Raw genomic sequence first — 19,589 nt, 5'->3', positions numbered from 1 at the left:
TTCAGTTACAAAAGTGCATACACTTCCACTTAACTCTGGTTAAACATTACAATAGCACAAAATGCATTCGAGAATCGTGGTGAACAACTTATTAGACCATTTACAACTCATTCGTGGAAAGTAAAATCATTCTCAAGTACCATGTGACTTAAGAAGTAACAATTTATGAAGAAAGTCTAGCCTTACTGGGAAAATAACGATGCGTATTCTAATTGTAAATTCCACGACGCTAATTATGCAAAAGTCTAGAGTGGTTGCGTGTTTACGTGGTAGACTTCACAGAATCAGCTGATTACTTTCTCAGGTGTAAGCACTGAATAATCAATTGATTCTGTTTTTCCTTTAAACCAGTGCTGTGTAACCTAAGCTATCCAACTTAGGCACTTTTCTCCTCTCTACCTTCACTATTATGCAAATTCTTTGATGTTCTGGCACATGTAATTAGGGTACCGGGTTTAGAGAAGAATGAAGAATTTCTTGCACAGTGTGATTTAGAGCCCCGTGTCAAACTTAGAGTCTCCTGAAGAACAGCAAGAGAAATACTTTTTCTTAGTACCATTATCTTGTATAAGAGTGTAATAAAAAAAGAAGACTCATGGTTTTTAGTGCACTCACAACATTGGTCTCTATACGTACAGTACAATAGACAGCACTGCTTCAGAGACAAATGAACACTCACGTAACTTCGTGTAGTCTGTATTATGACAGTCGAAAAATAGTGAGTATGTGGAATATGCAAAAGACATTTTGTTATGCGTTATTAAACACTGATATACATGTCAAATAAAAAGTCCATTGTGACGTTTCCACGTTCTTTGAATAATCCACAAGTTCTTTTCTGACGTGTTACAAAAGAAATGTTAGCGACTACGAATTAATATTGACTTTCAGTCATTTAGTTATAAAGGACACTTCATCTGTAAAATTACCGAATGCTTCGTTAATTGCACTTAGCATTCCATATCTCCGTAGGAGTTCTTTTAGTAGTGGATTAGTTTTATTTTTCGATTCTTAGACTTTTGTTGACTGTTGCAAAATATGTATCTATTGGAATAATTGTTGAAACTTTATTCTGGTTGTTCCGTTGTGGCCAGAGTTTGGGAAATAATTTTTGTACTATGTGTTTCCTTTAGTTATAGCGTTACTTGTCACTTCAAAGAGTTGTCTTCTAGTTTGTGGTCAATCAGTCCTGAGTCGCCATTATGAGATTTCACTCATTATCGAACAGAAAAGCAGTAGACGATTTGTTAGAGTCAGTACTTCACCTTCTAATTGTCATGATTAATTTCCCAAAGCAATTGGAATTTTTTAATTCCAATTAACCAATTTCTGATGTTAAATAACTTATAACATTTTCTCATTATTTCTTTTCTTAATGCTCTCTGCAGTCACTCGTATACATATACTGAACTAACATTCAGCAATCATTCTATCTGCCCTTTTTTACATATTACTTAATCACTTTTCTGAAAATTCAGATTTCATCGAATGGTTGACGTCACTTCAACATCTTTCAATGCATCTCACCAACAATACTTCAGAGTATTCTTCTTTCACTTCTCTCTGCTTGTCAGTTTACAAAGGGCACTTCGAAAGTAAATCAGTTCAGTGTGAATGTCAACAATCGAACAAAGTTAGTAATTTACAACCCATTGGAGAACACTTGTGTCACTGCCACCAGTAGAAATTAGTCGAGTATCGTCCTGCAGGAAGGACACATTCGTAACGTGACTTGAGTGGCCACCATATGCGTGACAGAGCGACTGAAATGAAGAAATATTTTTTAGTTTGCGTTTTTATTATTATAACAGTAACTCCAACTGTTTAACACTTCGTCAAACCTAGAGTGTATCTCGATCCAATTACCTTTGGCTGACAAGCTGGGTAAGAAAACAGTTTGACTTTCCCGAAATCATCCCCAGTCGCGAGAAGCTTCGAGTCACCACTGCGAGTGCAATTATTCACATCTGTGCCATCTGCACCTTCTGGCCATATTCCAATTGTTTCAAAGGATATGATACAGGTGTGAGTTGCCCATTCCACGTCCCTCAGTATCGAGGGTTGCGGAATTTGTCGGCACACTCCAGGATTCCCTGCAAAGTAGTATTCATGTTAGTAAAATACTGTTAAGAACTATATTGTTAATATTAATCTACTTACAATATAGTAGCTCATAGTCTCCACTGTTGCTACGTAAGTATTGTCCATCTGTTGACCAATCCAGATGAGTAACAAAGCTGGAATGACCCTGAAACGTATTTCTAGATTTAGACTCAGAGAATATGATCCTCTAAAGCTTCATATATATTTCTAAGACCATTTTTGGCTAGAAAAAGGGGAAGTGCATAATATTTTTTAAGGCGATTAACATTCGACGAGCTTGCAGCCATTGCTATGAAGAAGTGTCAATGTATTGTGTAAATAATAACTACTGTCGTGCGTGCTCTTTGGAAGCAATATAAAAGTATGAGCCTGTATGCAACTATTGATCACTATATGATAGTTCTATTGTTCAGAGACATTATATTTTTGTGAGAACGATGTTGTACGCTGACAGTATTTTAATTTGGAATAATATTTATCTTTGCATTAATTATTGCAATACTTTATCCTGTAATATAATGTCTCCTCATTTCTGAGCAACTGAAACGCATGTCTTACTCTACGTCTTCGTATCCGCTTCGGCTAGAAATGGAGAAAAGAAACATGTTAAATGATATCTGTAATGTTTACTTGATACTGAATATTTCGCTTGATAAATTCTAACACTTTAACTATTTTTATCACATGTTAGTAACATTAATTAGATGAATATTGAAAAATATGAATTTTCGTAATTAAATGCCATGAGAAACGTCTATTTACAAATGATATGATCGTAAAGAGAAGCAAACTGTACAGCAAGTTGTACAATTGGTACATAATTTCGAAGAAGTTGACGATGATATGTACCAACAGTTAAGCAGTACTAAGTTTTGAAAACTATTCGTTTATACAGGGTATCTAAATATCATGAATTATGTTGTAATGGAAAATTAGTATGCAATTTTGATATACCTATAGTAAGTCAATTCAGAATTGCATTTCTCTTAATAAAGACTATCTATAATAGTATTAACACAGTATTTATTCTTAATATAATTACCATAGCACAATGATTCTTGCAACACCCTGTATATGTATAATTGAAATAAAAATTTCACAGAAAATAAGCTTACCATACATCGTCCAACTCGACTGTATTTGGTCGCATCCTCGTTTACTTGATAAACGTAAATGTAATTATCCCTGGAACCCAGCGCCAAAAGTGTTCCATCTGGAGAAAATCGAACAACCTAAAAAATGAATAACTACGAGGTACAAAACTTGCAAACTGTCATCTAATTTTATTCATTTTCAATCTCATAAATGAAATATTTTTGTTCAGATGAACAGTGTACCTGGATAGGCTCCGAGCCATCAGTATGATGAGTATACAACTCTCTCGTTTCACTGTCAATCGCCAACCATTTTCCAGAAGTACACCCAACTACCATAACATTACCATCTGGAGAGAATCCAATACTTTGGGCTTGTTCCTAAACCAAGGAAGATTTGTTTTAATTACTAGATATCTATTACTGTATTGTTCGATTCAGATGAACAGTTTATACCAACCCCAATGTCTTTACTCCAAACAACGGTGTGACTAAGACTATCCCACATTTGCAACAGTCTGTCGTGACCAGCTGTTGCAAACTGTGGCAAAGTAGGATGAGAAGCCAGTCCCCAAACTTCCTCAGCGTGTCCCAACATGGCTGGATTGAATCCCATTCCTATGTCGCCTACTAAAATACAGTTCCTTGTGGTTCCAATTAGCAACTGAGAACCCCTGCCCTCTGCAAGCGTACGGATTCCTCCAAAATGGTCTTCGATCTAATGAATAAAATTTAGTGAAGAATAATAGTACAGATATGAACATTCCTCATAAGAAGAATCATTAAACTTTAATATTTTAGAGCTTACTTGTGCTTCTTCTCCTGTCAAATTCAAGGACTCATCAAAGTAGAGTATCTTCCCATCCTTCCCTCCACCAGTGACAATGAATCCATCTTTCAAAACGCATATCGAAAATATAGATCCTTCGTGAATGTTCCTTACCAGTTTGGAAATCGTGTTGGTACCTGTGGAATAATAATTTTACAATCAAATAAAATTATAATTAATCCTGCAGAGTGTAAGGAAGATTTGAGATAAAAAATTGAACGTGAAGTGTCTCACCTCTGCCCCAAACGATAATGTTACCATTGCTGTCGCCAGTCAGAACGTCACCGTTTTGATTGAAAGCCACACAGGTCACGTATCGCGGCTTTTCTCGACTCTCGAAAACGCCCATCCGCTTGTACAGCATGCCCCCGTTGTCGAGGGACCAAAAGGACACGTGTCCCTTTCCACAGGACACGATCTGGTTCCGTTCCAGCGGATGCCACTCAGCGCATACCACCGTGTCGACTGAGCACTGCAATTAACGATTCATTGGTCATTCACTGGCTGACCCGGTTTCGATTTTGCAGACTCAATGCCGACAAGGTATTTATCCTTGTGGTCGCGAGTCCTCTTGCTCTTTCAGCTGGCCGAATCGAGTTTAACATGCGTACAAGGTTCTGAATCGATTCACGATTCAATGCTAGGATGTCGATGGTCTGAGGAATTGTATAAGTTTCGAGAAAGTGAATAGTTTTTGAATGTCAATGAGTTGTACGTGACGGTCCAGAATGTTATCGATTGGAAGACATATAGTGGTCATAAGAATTGATAAAAATTACTGATAGAATTAGTATAGAATTCGTGAAAGTAAATTAAATAGATTTTTTAGTATGACCACATGTTAATTACTAGAATGAATAAGTTTCTTGCCTAAGACGTACCTTAGTTTCAGTCACCTTTGTCCCTCCTTTCTGCCAATCCCAGATCGATATGTTGTGATCAGAGGTTTCGTCAATAGCACACAAATAGTTTCCACCATCTGCTTTGGAGAAAGAGAGGCAGCAGATCGATCCATCGAACTGTCCATTGCCAATTACGCAAAGAGTGGCCAAACTGACAGAGTTCCATATTCTTATGTGTGGCTGAGGAAATAGCATGCGTTAGATTATAGAACTTTTGGAACAAACAATTTATTTTTCATATATTTACCATCGCATCTCGTCTGTCAGTTCCGCAGACTTGACCAGTGGCGACCACCAGTTTATTTGGATGGATTGCTATGCTGGAATATATGAAAACAAATTGCAATTACTGAAATGCAATATTAATTAGTAATAAAACAAGATTCAGCAAGGAACTATTGCATTCAGAAGACAAAAATGTCCTATTAACTGGTCTTGCCAAAGTTTTATAGCTACCCATTTACATTTACCTATTCAATTGTCAAAGATAAACAACACTTTCTCTCAGTTCTATAATTTCACCGTTTTCAGTCACTTCATCGATTAGCAAGCCAAAACGTGAACGATCCAAAGCAAGATAAGATTCCTGTTGCTTAGAAGGATAAAAGAAAGTGGCCAACAGACACGCAGATATTATAATCCCGACCAATCATCACGGTTCGCCATGCAGATCTGCATGAATTCCAATTAGCTTACCATTTGATATCGTCAGTGTGGCCCAAGTAATGCCTTTGACTGTGCTCCTCCATGTTGTACAAGACCACCACAGCCGCGACGAAATAAACGACTTCCCCAGTCGGCAGTAGATGCAGATTGCTTCGACAGTCCCTGCCTCGATATCCGTACACCCAGTCCAGTTTTAATTTGCTCTGGGGCGGTGTGCTGACTTTGTGGAGGTCGTAGGACTCCATCAGGGGTGTTGGGACGTAGAGGACGACGGGTCGCCCTCGCAGGTACATGCGAACTGTGCTTTCCTCTTCGTTGTACTGCATATCTCTGGTGCTGTGGATGATAAATATTTTTAATTATCTTTGCTAAAATTGTGGGAATAGGTTCATTAAAGATAAGGGTAGTTTTTAATTTCCATATGATGATCCTAGAAAATTAGGCTGATTGTGAGTCTTGGGGTAAATGTATTTGGGATATGTCAGGAAAGATGAACTCCTTCATTTTTATTATGTCTACTAAATAGAGTCATTGAGGGATCATAATGCTGGTTTCCAATTTCTGAGACTTTGTTTTTATATTCTGAGGGCTCAGAGTGATTCCATCTTGGTATGACGTAATAGGAGTGGTGTTAATATAAATACCAATGAAGCGTAGGTACTTCAGGAGATATGAACTGTCATATATTGCGTAATCTGATAACGTAATCTCATAATCTCTTGATGTCTCTGAGGTGACTCATGCGAAGTGGGTTCGAAGAGCCGTCTTTGAATTTTGATCTACTTTTGTGAGATGATAATACATCATCGTAATACCCATTGTTCTTCTCGAAATATTAGCTACGTATATCTTGATAATTTATTACACATACTATTCTCTTATACATCTCTCTTACACATATACTTAAATGAAAGAAGTTCCATTAGAATGATCCACTAAGGGGTAAGTAATGGAAACTACAAAACAGCTAAATCTCAATTTTCTGGATATGATCATTTTTGCCATCAATGAAGATTTCTGACTACACCTCAACTAAAAACTATTATAAAGCCTACCAACTACAAATTCTCAGAAATTCACTATCAATCAATCCCAAACTTCCCTTTGGTAAAATCTACTACCATTAATTCCAAAAGCTCGATTCTCTAACACAAGGAAGAAGAATCACATCAGCTATCCTCTCAGTCAACACCTAACACCAAACAATAGCCCCCGAACTCGGTACACATAATCGCTTATCAACTTCCGCGTTGATAATCGTCCAGGACAATAGTCTTTTCATCCACTTTCAAACACTTGTTACACTCTCCGTCCATATCGACTCCATATCTGGTATCTCGATAACGATGCCATCAATAACTTCGAAAAAGGGTTTGCTTTCACAGCCGTAGACACGTACCAAGTCGAACCGATCCAGAACCGATTGAAATCGCAGAACCTTCCGTGACGACGCGCTCTCGAAACCGACAAAGAATGACTCACGCGAACGTGAGTCCACTTTTATTACCCGACGAAGCGTAGTTTCGCGCGTTACCGCGTTACGTCATTTTTACGTTCGTTTTTGCCAGGCGTCTGCTTTCCTTGGCTGGATTACGATCAAGGACTGTCTGCGTATATCCGAGGCACAGTTTGCAACTCCTCGGCCTGAAAAACCTGCCCGAAACTGGTCGTTTCGTAAAGGAGCGAGGAAACGCTTGTTCCTCTTACAATCAGTTTTGGCTGTCGCGTGGTCTCGTCTTAATGGCGGCCGTGAACCATTCAAGAGCCAGGTATGGATGCAGTTCAGACATTATATATGTTTTTATCTTCGTGGAGAGATCGAAAATAATATTGTGGAACAAGGAGATGCAAACTCATGGAAATTTGGAATTTTTATAGACACCTGTGCTTCAGTTGATATAAATATCCATGGACGACCAGTTTGTAAATTGATCGTTATTTCAACTTTACTTGCTGAGGAACTTCAGAATAGTTCTCTAGAATTTTGTGGATATTTAGTATTTACGTTCTTGAATCGTGAGGAAGATCAAACTATAAATTACTGCCCTTAATATTAGCGAAAATAACGAGTTTAGTACGCAGTTACTATGAGGAAGTCCAAACAATCACCGAGCTCATCAGGAAGAGACTATCATATAAACTAGTAGAGTAAAGAACCATTTTCCCGAGATCAGTGTACACTCTGATAACCAATGTTTCAGTTAGCAAAGAAATTCCAAGGCACCAGGAAAACACTGACCAGTTCCTAACGGGACAATACTATCGTACATCAACCGTAAGAAATAACCTGTCATTATTAACCTGCAGCCACGAAGGGATTAAAAAATAACGCACGAAACAATACAAGCTGTTCAGGAGATGAACCAACAAACCGTGAAGAGTGTTTTCCTATATCACGAATTTTTAAATCCAGTGTCTGAGGCCCCTCAGGAACAGCGTGCACCAGGAAACCGCGAATCGACAGTTGTATAACTGCAGTGATCGCGATTCACTTTCTTCAGAACGATGGCGTGACTTTCGTACCTGTTCCCTCCTCCACCCCTTGCACTTTTAAAGGGAATATTCCATGCGTTATCGAGCCCACCGATCTAAAAGATGGGCAACGCCTTGCTCTTTTCGGGAATGTCGGTCGAGCCCTTGGCTTTCGTGCGGCGACTTTAATGCACGGTCTCGCGTGATCCCGTGCAATCGCATGCCGAATTGCATACCGATTCGCGCTCGTGTCTTCGTTTAACACGGAACTCGTAATTGCATTCCTTGCGTCGACCTTTAATCGAGACAGGGGGCAATCAGAATCTTTGACTCACTGTCTGCGCTTTCGATGTGCGATTTTTTTGGAGAACTCTCGGGGTGCCAGTTCCCTGCATGATTTGTGAGCTTCTTTCTATAGTCTACCTTTCACTTTGGGAATCGTGAAAAATGGGGAAAATTAGGTGACTTGAAGGGAAGCTTAAGTCCAGACTAATCCTATTAAATTAGTATTAATAATGATTAATATTATTACGTAATATTATCAATTACGTATTATCAAAGCGTGAAGCAAGTTCGAAGCACAAATCTGCTTAAAAATTTCCATACCTAGCTATTTTAAAATGTTACATATTTTTTAGCATTATCAGTTATTCGAGCATCGACCATTACTTATAGAAAAAGTAGCGTTCCAAGCACACTGCATTCTGCAATTGCTTGCCAACTACTAGTTAGGTTGGTTCCAGATTTCAAGTAGCACAATGTTAAAATTTTCAGAGGCGATTTAGAATTTCAGAGACAGTTGCTTAAAAGTCAAGCGGTATCGAGGGATTCCATTCACGGGGAGGGGAACAGTAATTCAAAGTTTCCTTTCACGAGCGAAAAAGAAAGCCACGTTCACGTGAGCATGCTCCAAATAAGTGTTAGGCATTTAAAATTAACATGGATCTTTCACGGTGCCCGCGTCAATGCATTATACATGCGCGTCTTTCTTCATTCCATTCGGGGTACATCAGAGTCAGGAATCTTGGGCGTAACTTTTAATTAACAGCATGCTATGCGGTATTAAGACGTATAGTGACTTTGCAAGCTCACTACCAAGCGCAGTGATTTCCTCCTTGATGTCTTTCGATCGTCTTTCACCCATGTGAATCTTCATGTACAGTAGATTGGGACGTTCGATGTCTGAATGATAATTATACTAAATGTTGGTTCTATGAATGATTATCTAGTTAGACATATTGATTGATTCCAAATATGTAGTGAAAAACTGAAATTTTTAAGACGAGACTTATTTCAGAGATATATAGCATCATATATTGTTTTTTGTATCTATTCTATCGCAAGCTGGTATGAAAAAATTCACTTAAAAAATGATTCAAGTTAGGGGAAAAAAGTTATTCCTTAACATTACCCTATAATGACTAATGTATATTAATTAACTCGACATATTCCTTCATTACATAATTAAAGCAATTTAAAATCCAAATACACTCGTATCATCTTTAAGAGATGAACTCTGGTAAACGTTAGTTAGAAGTATCATAAACCCGATAACCGAGAAATCGTACAGCTTTATAGACGTCATAAAATTACACTCGATTTTATTTCGTTAATTAACCGTCACCTTATAAAATACTCAAGAATTCCATACGATTTGCAGCAACTGTGCAATAAGCAAGCATAAATAATTAACCAAAGTTTCAGCAAGCACATAAGAAAAAAGGTGGAGAAAACTTAGTTTAGAAGAGTAAGTAGGTACAAGAAACCACTGTGCCTCTCACCACTCACCTGCGAGCGGACTAAAAGAAGCGGATGTCGAAGATGGTTGCGCACGTGCTGGTTGCAGCTGGTGCACGTGGTTCCTTTGCTTTGACCCTTTGACTGCTATGGATGCACTTAAAGAATGTGCATTTGCAAAAATACGCGAAATATAGTCTACACACGAAAGACACTGGACACTTATGTGCCTCGAAAAAGAAATTAAAAAATTCTGATTGAAAACTTCCATCAACAGTCAAAGGATCGCCAGATGAGCATAAAAAAAGAATCGAAGAATGCGAGAAGACTTTATTTACCCGTGTTTCACGTTGTTCAGCGCCGGTGGCTTGAAGAGGTTGAACAGAGACTTGGTGGATGCTGACAATCTATAATGAACGAAAATGCAAACGAAAACCATGCGGTGCGAAACAAGGAGAAAGATTAGAGAAACAAATATGAGAAAATAAGAAAATAGGAACATAAAATAACAGAAGCACGGTGACGGAGCCGGACGTGTTGATTTTCCATACGATTGGCGCGTTCCCTGCGAGCAGGGAAATTACGTACTTCCGCCAGGCGTTCTTTCGATTCAGTTGACTTTGAAGGGAAACTACGCCGGGGTAACAAATGGAAACCAACCGAGAAACAGTTGCTCGCTTTTGAAGATTAATGAGCTGTGAATTCAGGAAGTGAATTCGCGTCAGTGTGCATAATCGATCGTTCATTGCTCTGCTCGAGCTTCGTTGATCCGCAGGTGATGGGTCTGTTAGTTAGAGGGGATATAGTTTACTTCATTTTTCGAACTCTGGGAAAGATAGTAAGGAGCAGGTGGTGCAAATTTTATTCAAGCTCTAGGCACGTTTCGTGACTCTAATTGTTTTAATTTTGTTAGAGAAAAGACTTGGGGAAACTCTCCTTTCCGATCACATCTTCTGAAAGACTCTCTACACAAACGTATCAACAGTAAACTTACTTTGTGGCTTGAATTATTTTATGCAAGCAATATAGTTTCATTTTTACTACTATCTTAATAAATTTTTAATCTTCATATTCATTTTTTATTTGCTGCCAAAGTGAAAGTCCTTCGTTCATAGAACCGTAAATTATAGCAACACGTTTCTAAAAAAATAATATCCTTAACATGTACTCTACACGGACCTCAAGTATATCTGCGTGTAGATGTAGCATCAAAAAATAGAAAAAAAATGATAGATAAGATTATTTCACATCACAGAGGAGAAAAATGAAGTTAATATTAAGATCAAATTGAAGCACACTTTCAACTCGAAATATCACATAAACTTTCACCTTCAAGTTTCTACAATCAAAAAATACCAACTTGCTCCAACACTCAATCGTTCACTGCATAGACCTTGAATCGCTCGAAAGAGATAAGAGCGTGTTTCGGGGATCAACGAAGACATTGAAGAAAGTTTTACCATTGCCTGAATACTTTTCTTTTCACGATGGAGAGAACACGTCCGACCGTCACGCAATGTATGGACGAACGTTTGAAGAAACGAAAAGTGCACTGAGAAGTTAAGACACGGGTCGGTGCACGAATAAGAGGAAAGTCACGGGGGCCAGGCAAAAGTGCACTCACTTCGACGAGTATCTGCTCTGCGCTTACCTGCCGCTGACGAGCTGCGAGCTGTTCCCTTGGTTCTGTGGAGAATGGGTGAAGTCTCCTGTCGACGACCACCGTTTCGCCCTCCTCAAGTTGCTTTGGGGTGGACCGTTTGTTCTCGCTGTCGGTGATCTACCGAACAACAGAATTACTATGTGACGAGAAGGTTCGTTACCTGCGACGCTCAATTGCTGCTTCATCGCTGAGGCTCAATTACCCAAGGGTCACCCTAGGGTCACCGAGGGTCATCCGAGATTTAGCTTGTCGTTGCGATGTCAGAACTCTCGTGGTTACTTCGTTATAATTAAAATTAGCATTCTCAAAGTGAAGATCTTCGTTATTATGAATATTTGAATTTAAATTTCAAATTTAAATTTCAAAACTTCAAAAAATTGAATTTGAGAAAATTTCAAAGTATACGCTCTATCTGTGATTTGAAAGTATGTTTCTAGTAGTTTTTCTTTTCCAACTATTATCTAGTAACTAATTGAAATGGTTTTCAAAATGATACGTTTATGAATTTTTTATCTATCACTAAGTTCAAGAATACTGATCTTCCTAATAATCACGATAACATTATCAACATGCAATTTTAAAAATTCCAAGTAACACAAAGTTACAACACTTTTCATTCGTCATGATGCTCAGTGCAACATTTAATAGTGCAGGAAAAAATATAGCTTGAAGATGTACGGACAAGATGATGCAAGAAAGGAATTAAAGTACAGCAGAGTAATAAAATTACATGTAATCCAGTTTTGAAGGTAAGAGTATGGAGTGGAATGTGAATTAATTTAATTTGTTGGCACGTACCTGGCTACTGGCAATGGTGTGGCTCTTGGACTTGGCGATGGCACCGGGGAAACGCTACTACTACTTGGACTGTCCGAGTGTAACGAACCAGTTGATTGGTAATGGACTGACCTTCTGGAAGTTGCAATCAATTAACATCATTTAGTGTCGTTATTAACACGGATTGACAGCTTAATTTATTGCCAGTTAGTTAGTCTTTTAATCTGTGATTTTGGTGTGGCTAGATGATTCTTTCGGTATGCAATCATTTTCATGATACCTCTGAGGAAGCTGCGAAGATTGTGTATAACTGACTGGTCTCCGTGGACTAGAGATCTGATCCCTGACATCTTGAGATGATCCCGATGAAGAGGAATTCCTCAGACAGGAGGTACCAGTCTGACGTAATCGTATGTCTTTCTGAGGCACCGAGTTTTGATTACCTGTAGATAGACAATCAAACATTAAATAGTTCAACTTATCGCCTCTATCAAAAATAGCTTACTTCAGTGACATCACACAAACTCGACCTGGTGAATAGATAAATATTGAAGTAAAATATCTCAAGCTACTAGTACTCTCCTTGCACTACTTTCGACACCACATTTACTTCCTTTTACTCTGACAAACCAACTTTTTCACTTTGTCCAAGTCTCACTGTCAACTCTTCCATTAAAATAATATATGTACTCGTCTATTCAAACATTGTATCACTCAACTACATCAAACAATCAACACAATTCAAAGAAATTCAGAAAGGTGTTTGTTATCCCCATTTTTGTACGTGTCCAAAGTACATAAAATTCTGCTTGCTGTTTATTCAGCACGAGCGAGCACTAGCTCAGAACTAGTAGAGTGTACCAATTGGTCGGTGAAACACGAGGAGGAAAAACGGATCGTGACCCCTAAGCAGTCGCGTGCCAGCAGGTATGCCCGATGAACTTTGTTTCAAATGGGCTCAATATCGTGAGGCTTCCTCCTACGAGCTCGCAATTCGCGACGTATCCCCTCGGCGTTTGTAACGATTCCCTCGAAACTTTTGAATTTCGTGATACAATACGATCCATCCTGTTTCAGGTATTTAGATCACTCCCGTCCGGTTCGCGGTTCATTTCACACTAATTGTTGCAGGCGAAACGCGCGCGAAATCGATAGGTTTGAATTCACATTGAGTAGATTCTAAGGTCATGTGATTTATAATACTTCTGAAATTACTTAAAATAGATATATATCGCTTTCAATTTTAAATCAGAATATTTTTTGTAGTGAATTCTATTCCATAGCCTTCAGTTAAGATAAATCCTCAAATTCTTTGAAAACGTGATTCACGTGTATCACTTTGCCTTACAGTTATGTGTAATAAAATTGTTCAATAAAAATTCTGCCCACTGCTTACATTACTAGCAAAAGCTATTTGCAAGAGCTCGCTAAGGACGACGTGCCCAGATACTCACTTCTAAGCGGAGCATGTCCGTTCCTTAAGGGCGAGGACACCATTCGCTCGTTCCTCCTCTCGTTCCTGTCATCTTCCCTCTTCTCGCGTCCTTCCAGCTGGTCAATTCGCCTGAGAGCGTTCGCCAGAGTAGCTCGAAGACAAACTATCTCGTCTCTCTGCGCCAAGGATTGTCTTTCGAGGTCTGCGACTCGGCCCAACAGGGATCCGGTCTCGCACTCCAGCATCTCGTCTGTAAAAGGGAATTCTCGTTCACCATGCGAAACACAGGACATCCTATGATTCGACGAACTTTATGGAATTCCTGAGCGTTGTTTATTCAAATGCAAGCGTCCCAGGGTTCGCGTACATGCTTGCTGAGCCCCGAGCGCTTTCTACTCTTCGACTTTAAACCGTCTATCTTATGGAATGCCTAGGAAAAGAGGGAGGATGGTTGTCGAATAGTGTTTGAGAAAATGGACAGTAGTGTGGGATGTAATTGTGGTCTATTTGTTATACTGAGTTCCTTATTTTTTTAATCAATTTGGAAGTATTTGGTTTGATCTATTTTGAGAACTTTGGTGAAAAGTAAAATTGAATTGGAGTCTTCTTAAAAAAGTCTAGAGATCTAGTAGTCTTCGAACAGAATTTAGAAGAACCTAAATATGATCGTTTTTTGTCCTGTTGAAAATTTACTTCTATTTATTTGCATCCCAAGTAACCTGTATATAATTCGCATCTATTAACATGTATGTATCTAATAAAATAAAATATTCAAAATTCTAACTAGCCTCTAAGCGGTGAAAACTTAGAAATCATGTATTGAAAATTTTTAAGGGGATGAAGTATAGAGGCAATCACTGACTCGTTAAGGACAAAAACCACAGAGAGAAGGAAAGTCAGCAGCTATTTACAAAGCAAAATTGATCAAATTGAGACCGAAACGACAGAGAAAATTGTGCAAAATCTGTGAACACAGGACTGTAGTTCAGTAGAGAGCAACTATTCGTCAAACAACTTTATGATGACAGGTAGTGAGAAAATGATGAGCAGAAGAAAGACAATTTTCTGTGCCAATCATCGTTGCGCAAAACCAGTATAATTCCACGTCTAACGTGCCAAATCAGTGTCGTCAAATCGATGAAGCGGCATATGATGAAACATACAAATGATGTTTTTTAGAGACATAAATAAAATACAAGGGAAGATTCGATGAGTATTTTTAGGTTTGATAAGATTTGAGTACTCGTTTATGTTTATATAAGCATTCAATATACATCAACATAAATAGAATCTCCTTGTCAAGCAATATTGATATTAATTTTTCTAAATAATTTCATAAACAAACACATATGCTCACTGTTTAATAAAATAAAAAAAAATGAACATGGTACCTACGTATACCCAATACATTCAAACTAATTTTTAAAATTTCTTATCGCATTAAAGAGACGTCACTTGATTTCTCATCCTGCTTTAATTACGTCAGAGTCTAACGCCGATATGTTGAAAATAAGACGAAATTAGAGGGGATTGAGAGAAAAAGTGTTAAAAATCGTATGGATACTCACGCCACGCCTGCTCCGCTTCATCGATGGTGTCCATCGTGTCCGGCGTGGACATTGCGATTAACCCTTCGCGATGACCCCGTCGTATTAATACGTTATTCAATTGAACTGATTAACAAGCGCAAACAGAGCCAATGTACCACCGTCTCGCATCGTGTCTCCTCGACCGACTGACTACTCTTTCGTACCACGAGGAAACCACGTGCGTACTCGATAAATAACTGGCAACTAATTAATGCGCTTAATTGTTTCGCCGTAATATCAATTTGCAATTATAGTCCGCTCGATAATCGATCCCTCTCGACTTCAAACACTGTTTGACGAATTTATTCCGCCTCTTGATGGAACAAGCTACCTCCACATCTGTTTCACTGCGCAACTTGCTGAATTTTATCTCACGCATGATTTACTTCCTAATTAAAAAATTATTTCTTTAAGCCTGCTGTTATTTTTGGTAAACCCCCGATGCTTATGCAAGTCTTACATGATTTCACGTAGATGTGTATAGCGTTATCATCATGTTGCATATTTTTTAACTACAGTTTCTTGCTTACTCTTCTCTCTCTTTTTAATTGTTATCGCACAGAAGAGTGTTTTAGCTGCTCACTTTTTTGCAAGAAGACAATGTACCATATCCTCACATTTTCAAATTGTCTAAAGATTAAATTAAGATGTGAAAATCTTAAACGCAAAACTACACGAAGAAACTATTTTCTTAGACAATACATCCGAGTATTAATTAATTAATCACGCGCTCGAATTAGAACGAAACATTCTATCCGTTTGATGAACCAACAAGCACGGTTAATGAACCGTGAAATACGATCGTGAAATTTTCTTAGCAACGCGGGTCAAATGATGGCTCTCGACGCGGTGAAAAATCGCGAGTAACGTTCGATCAATTCTGCCAATTAGCGGAGGCGCAATTAGTATGGGGAAAGTACAGCGCGGTCGAATCGAGAAAACTTCCCTAACGAACGCGACACGATGGCAGCATGGGCTGAAATGCTCCTGCTAGTTGACATCGTTTCTGGAAACGAACGAGAGCGACTCAGGGAATGAAAGGCGAACTCATTGAAAGTGAAACGTGCACGCAGCCGTTACAAATCGCGATAAACTATTCCTACGAGGCACGCCACGCGACTCGCGATGAACGATTTCATGGTCGAGACATTAGGCCAGTGTTTCTCAAGCCACTTTGACCGATATAGATAATTCGGGGCGATTAAAAGGGCGCCCGAGTCCAGCGTTTACAACTGTTGCTTTTCGATGCAAAGGGTTCTTGAATTATTCATACTTCGGTGGGTTTGGGGGCAATAGTTATCTGGGCTCGTGTTAAGTGTTGTTGTAAGTCAAGTCAAATTTTAAAATTACTTGCCTTGCGCGACTTGTGATTAATCCTTTCAGGTACGCAAAATTGAACATGATTTGTAGTAGAAGAAATGTGCTGGCATAGGTGGTTGTCGTTACGCTGTTTAAATTTGAAAATATTTGAAAGTTTAAAAATTTGAAAGTTCTAAAATTTGAAAGTTTGAAAATTTGAATGTTTAAAAATTTGAAAGTTCAAACATTTGAAAGCGAATATTTAAAAGTTTGAAAAAAAATTAAGACATTCTTTGAGTATAACATATATAGCCAGAGAACATACAATAAACTATTTTTTATAGAGCTATCAACTGAAAAAAATTGATTGTGAAAAACCATCACATTGTGTGTAGTATGAGTATAACTTCCTGAGTTTTTCACCAGTCTGTCTATTACATGCCGCTTCTACTTAAACACGCGCTGAAGTTTATTACGGCTGTAAATATAAATATCTTTTATTTTTGGTTAAAAAACCATCATGTTTTCAGGATTATAGTACGAACTGTCTCATCCTATATAAAATTGATATAGTATTTATAATTAATAATTCTGTGCAGCTGATTCTATCACTGGAAGATAACAAAGTAACGAATACTGCTTTTGATCTGTAGCCTACTTTAATTTCACTACCCTGATGAAAGGTTAATACTAGTCAGCAGGCAACGTAACTAAAAACGGCTTCTACAGCGTGTCATCATACTCACAAGCGAACTGATGGCATTATGTAAGCCTATCTTTAAAAGATACGAAAAGCCATTTGGCATTCCCTCTTTTTGGGCAGATAACGCTACGAGATACATTTATTAAAATCACGCATATACTTGAAAATTTAAATACATTAAATATGTTACAACTGCTCGTTCAATTTTAAATTACAGTAGAAAATTATAATTATGAAACCAATTAAAAATCTCAACAGAGGAAATAAACAACAACAAAATAGTATATATACTTAAAAATTCTTTCGCAATCTTTAGTTGAGCTCCAGAATTTCTTGTCGTCACAAGTGGCCTTCAAGAAAGTTTACACAAGAAGAAATGTTATTCTTGTCCTTCTGACGAGAAAAGACGCTCTTTTATCTTACGCGTTGTTATCGTGTTTTGTCTCGTAACGTGAATCGCACGCTTCATCAGGTATGCCTGAAAACAACTCGTCTCATGTATTTGTCAGCCGTTACTTTCCCCATGAAACCAGCAAAATGAAAACCAGTGTGTTCAATTCGTAGATGAAAATAGAATTTCTCCCCTTTTCCTCAGTTCCATATTAATTTCTATTTCAGAAAGGAAATAAAATAAAACGTTGCTGAATCGAACTATTACGTCTTCATCGAGGAAAACGCCGTGCTCCGAAACACAATTCACGAGGAAAGAGAATTGTTAAACTAGAAACTGTTACACAGCGATAAGAACTCGATAAGAGATTATACCGTTAATTCACATATTTACAAAGATTTGCTTTCAGCTCGCAACAAGTGCAACTAACAGTCTACGTGAAATCGCGAAACTATTCAAAATCCTGTACAAGCATCGCCCAAAAACCTCTTAAAATCTCTTAGCAAAGAATTACCCCAAGCTACACACTCGAAAATAAACTCTCTTTCCATCAGTTCAGAAATTCTCTCTTGCGTCCACACGAAAACTGTCTCAGCAGGTATCCAAACTTTGACCAATAAAAAATTCAGTTCATCCACTTCATCGATTCCCCACCGATAACACGTCACTCTTAGATAAGCCTAAAAATTTCTCCGAAAAAGTCCAACGTATCTTTCGACGCACTTATCACTGCTCCAAACCAAAACACGCTGCTTAGAACCAACGAATCCACCTCTGCTAGCTCGCAATAGTCGCTGAATTAAAGGAAATAAAAAATCCTGGCGTCCCCACGTTTCTTTGAACCCGTGCAATCGCTTCGATCGACTCGGGCCAGGGCTTTGCACTTTCCTTTGAGTTTTCTCGTAGTTCACAGACAGACGCCACGGTCGACACGTTACCGTGGTGTAACACGCGTGTTTTCTGCGCGGCCGCCCCAACGATACTGTCAGCCCGAGGTACAGCTGCTTAGGCGCGATCAATACGTTCTAGATACTCCAGATGATTCAGATGACTCGGTTACGCTACGAGAACCATTGACTGGGGTCACGATTAACCATTGGCACACGCGGGGATAACGACGCACTGTGAAATATATTTCAGTTGCGTCCTTTTATTGCACCTGGCGCCGCCGAGTCGAGGTGCCTTCGATTGGGGCTGCATTCAGAGATTTGATTGAAGGATTAGATATCAGTGGTTGATGGGAAATTGTAGGGGGTTGGATGAAGTTTGTTGTTCTAGTGGTTTTATGGCTGAATGATGGAGATTATGTGTTTACGTGTTGGAATGAGGAAAGAGCTCGTGGAGTTTGAGAGATATGGGATTTTTTAGGTGATTTGTGTGTGAAGACTTGTTTTTGGGATTGTTAAAGGTGAGAGGGAGAGAATTGAAAGAGTAATTTCTAAAAATGAGAGGAATAGGGAATAGTGTTGTTTTAGGATGTTTTGCATTAGAGAAAGGGTAATTTTGAAGCTACAATTAAAATGTGAACTTTAATTTATTGGCATTGTAGCTTTCGCCTTTTTTTTCTGTAAATAGGTTTACGATAGCTGCTTGAGACTTTTTTAAGGGTTTTGCCAACATTTATGTAGAATAAGAGAAAGGTACGGGTTCGTAAATGTTTTTGTAGAAAGTTTAGATAAAAGTAAAGAATGTACAGGAAACGACAGAGGACCTGTTCTTAATGAGATATAAATTAAAGATAGGTGAATTGCTAAGTTAATTAGTAGTATTATTATCAGGGTTCTCGTTATTAACCGAAGGCGCTTGATCTCACGCTTCGGGACTATAGCTACATGCTGTCTCGAAAGAAAAAGTTTATTGAATAATGCAAATAGTTGCAGTTGCCTGGTAAAACCAAGTATACACACAAATTTATATGTTAATGAGTGT

The 19,589-nt window shown here is 38.4% G+C and overlaps 1 protein-coding gene across 4 annotated transcripts; it reads right to left on the bottom strand.

The window, feature by feature from the left end:
• Positions 1-1,623: 1,623 nt before the first annotated feature.
• LOC143183557 (echinoderm microtubule-associated protein-like 2) lies at positions 1,624-18,519 on the bottom strand. 4 transcript variants are annotated; one of them, XM_076385121.1, is made up of 18 exons: positions 18,175-18,519; positions 15,247-15,656; positions 13,698-13,928; positions 12,524-12,686; positions 12,265-12,378; positions 11,455-11,583; positions 5,625-5,930; positions 5,176-5,248; positions 4,908-5,108; positions 4,261-4,498; positions 4,006-4,163; positions 3,658-3,915; positions 3,441-3,578; positions 3,219-3,335; positions 2,662-2,685; positions 2,161-2,248; positions 1,867-2,093; positions 1,624-1,763 (listed from the first exon to the last, which is right to left on the bottom strand). In XM_076385121.1, exons 2-18 carry the CDS (start codon positions 15,296-15,298, stop codon positions 1,635-1,637), a joined length of 2,646 nt encoding a protein of 881 aa, XP_076241236.1. In that variant the 5' UTR covers positions 15,299-15,656; positions 18,175-18,519; the 3' UTR covers positions 1,624-1,634. The 4 variants fall into 4 exon arrangements, with proteins under 4 accessions (XP_076241236.1, XP_076241237.1, XP_076241238.1 ...); XM_076385122.1 differs by having other exon boundaries at positions 18,189-18,268; XM_076385123.1 differs by lacking the exon at positions 2,662-2,685.
• Between the last annotated feature and the right edge of the window lie 1,070 nt (positions 18,520-19,589).

Source organism: Calliopsis andreniformis, chromosome 9 (assembly GCF_051401765.1).
Source record: "Calliopsis andreniformis isolate RMS-2024a chromosome 9, iyCalAndr_principal, whole genome shotgun sequence".
Classification (NCBI taxonomy): domain Eukaryota; kingdom Metazoa; phylum Arthropoda; class Insecta; order Hymenoptera; family Andrenidae; genus Calliopsis; species Calliopsis andreniformis.
Note: the sequence above shows the minus strand (reverse complement) of the source record. Positions and strands in the feature narration are given on the sequence as shown.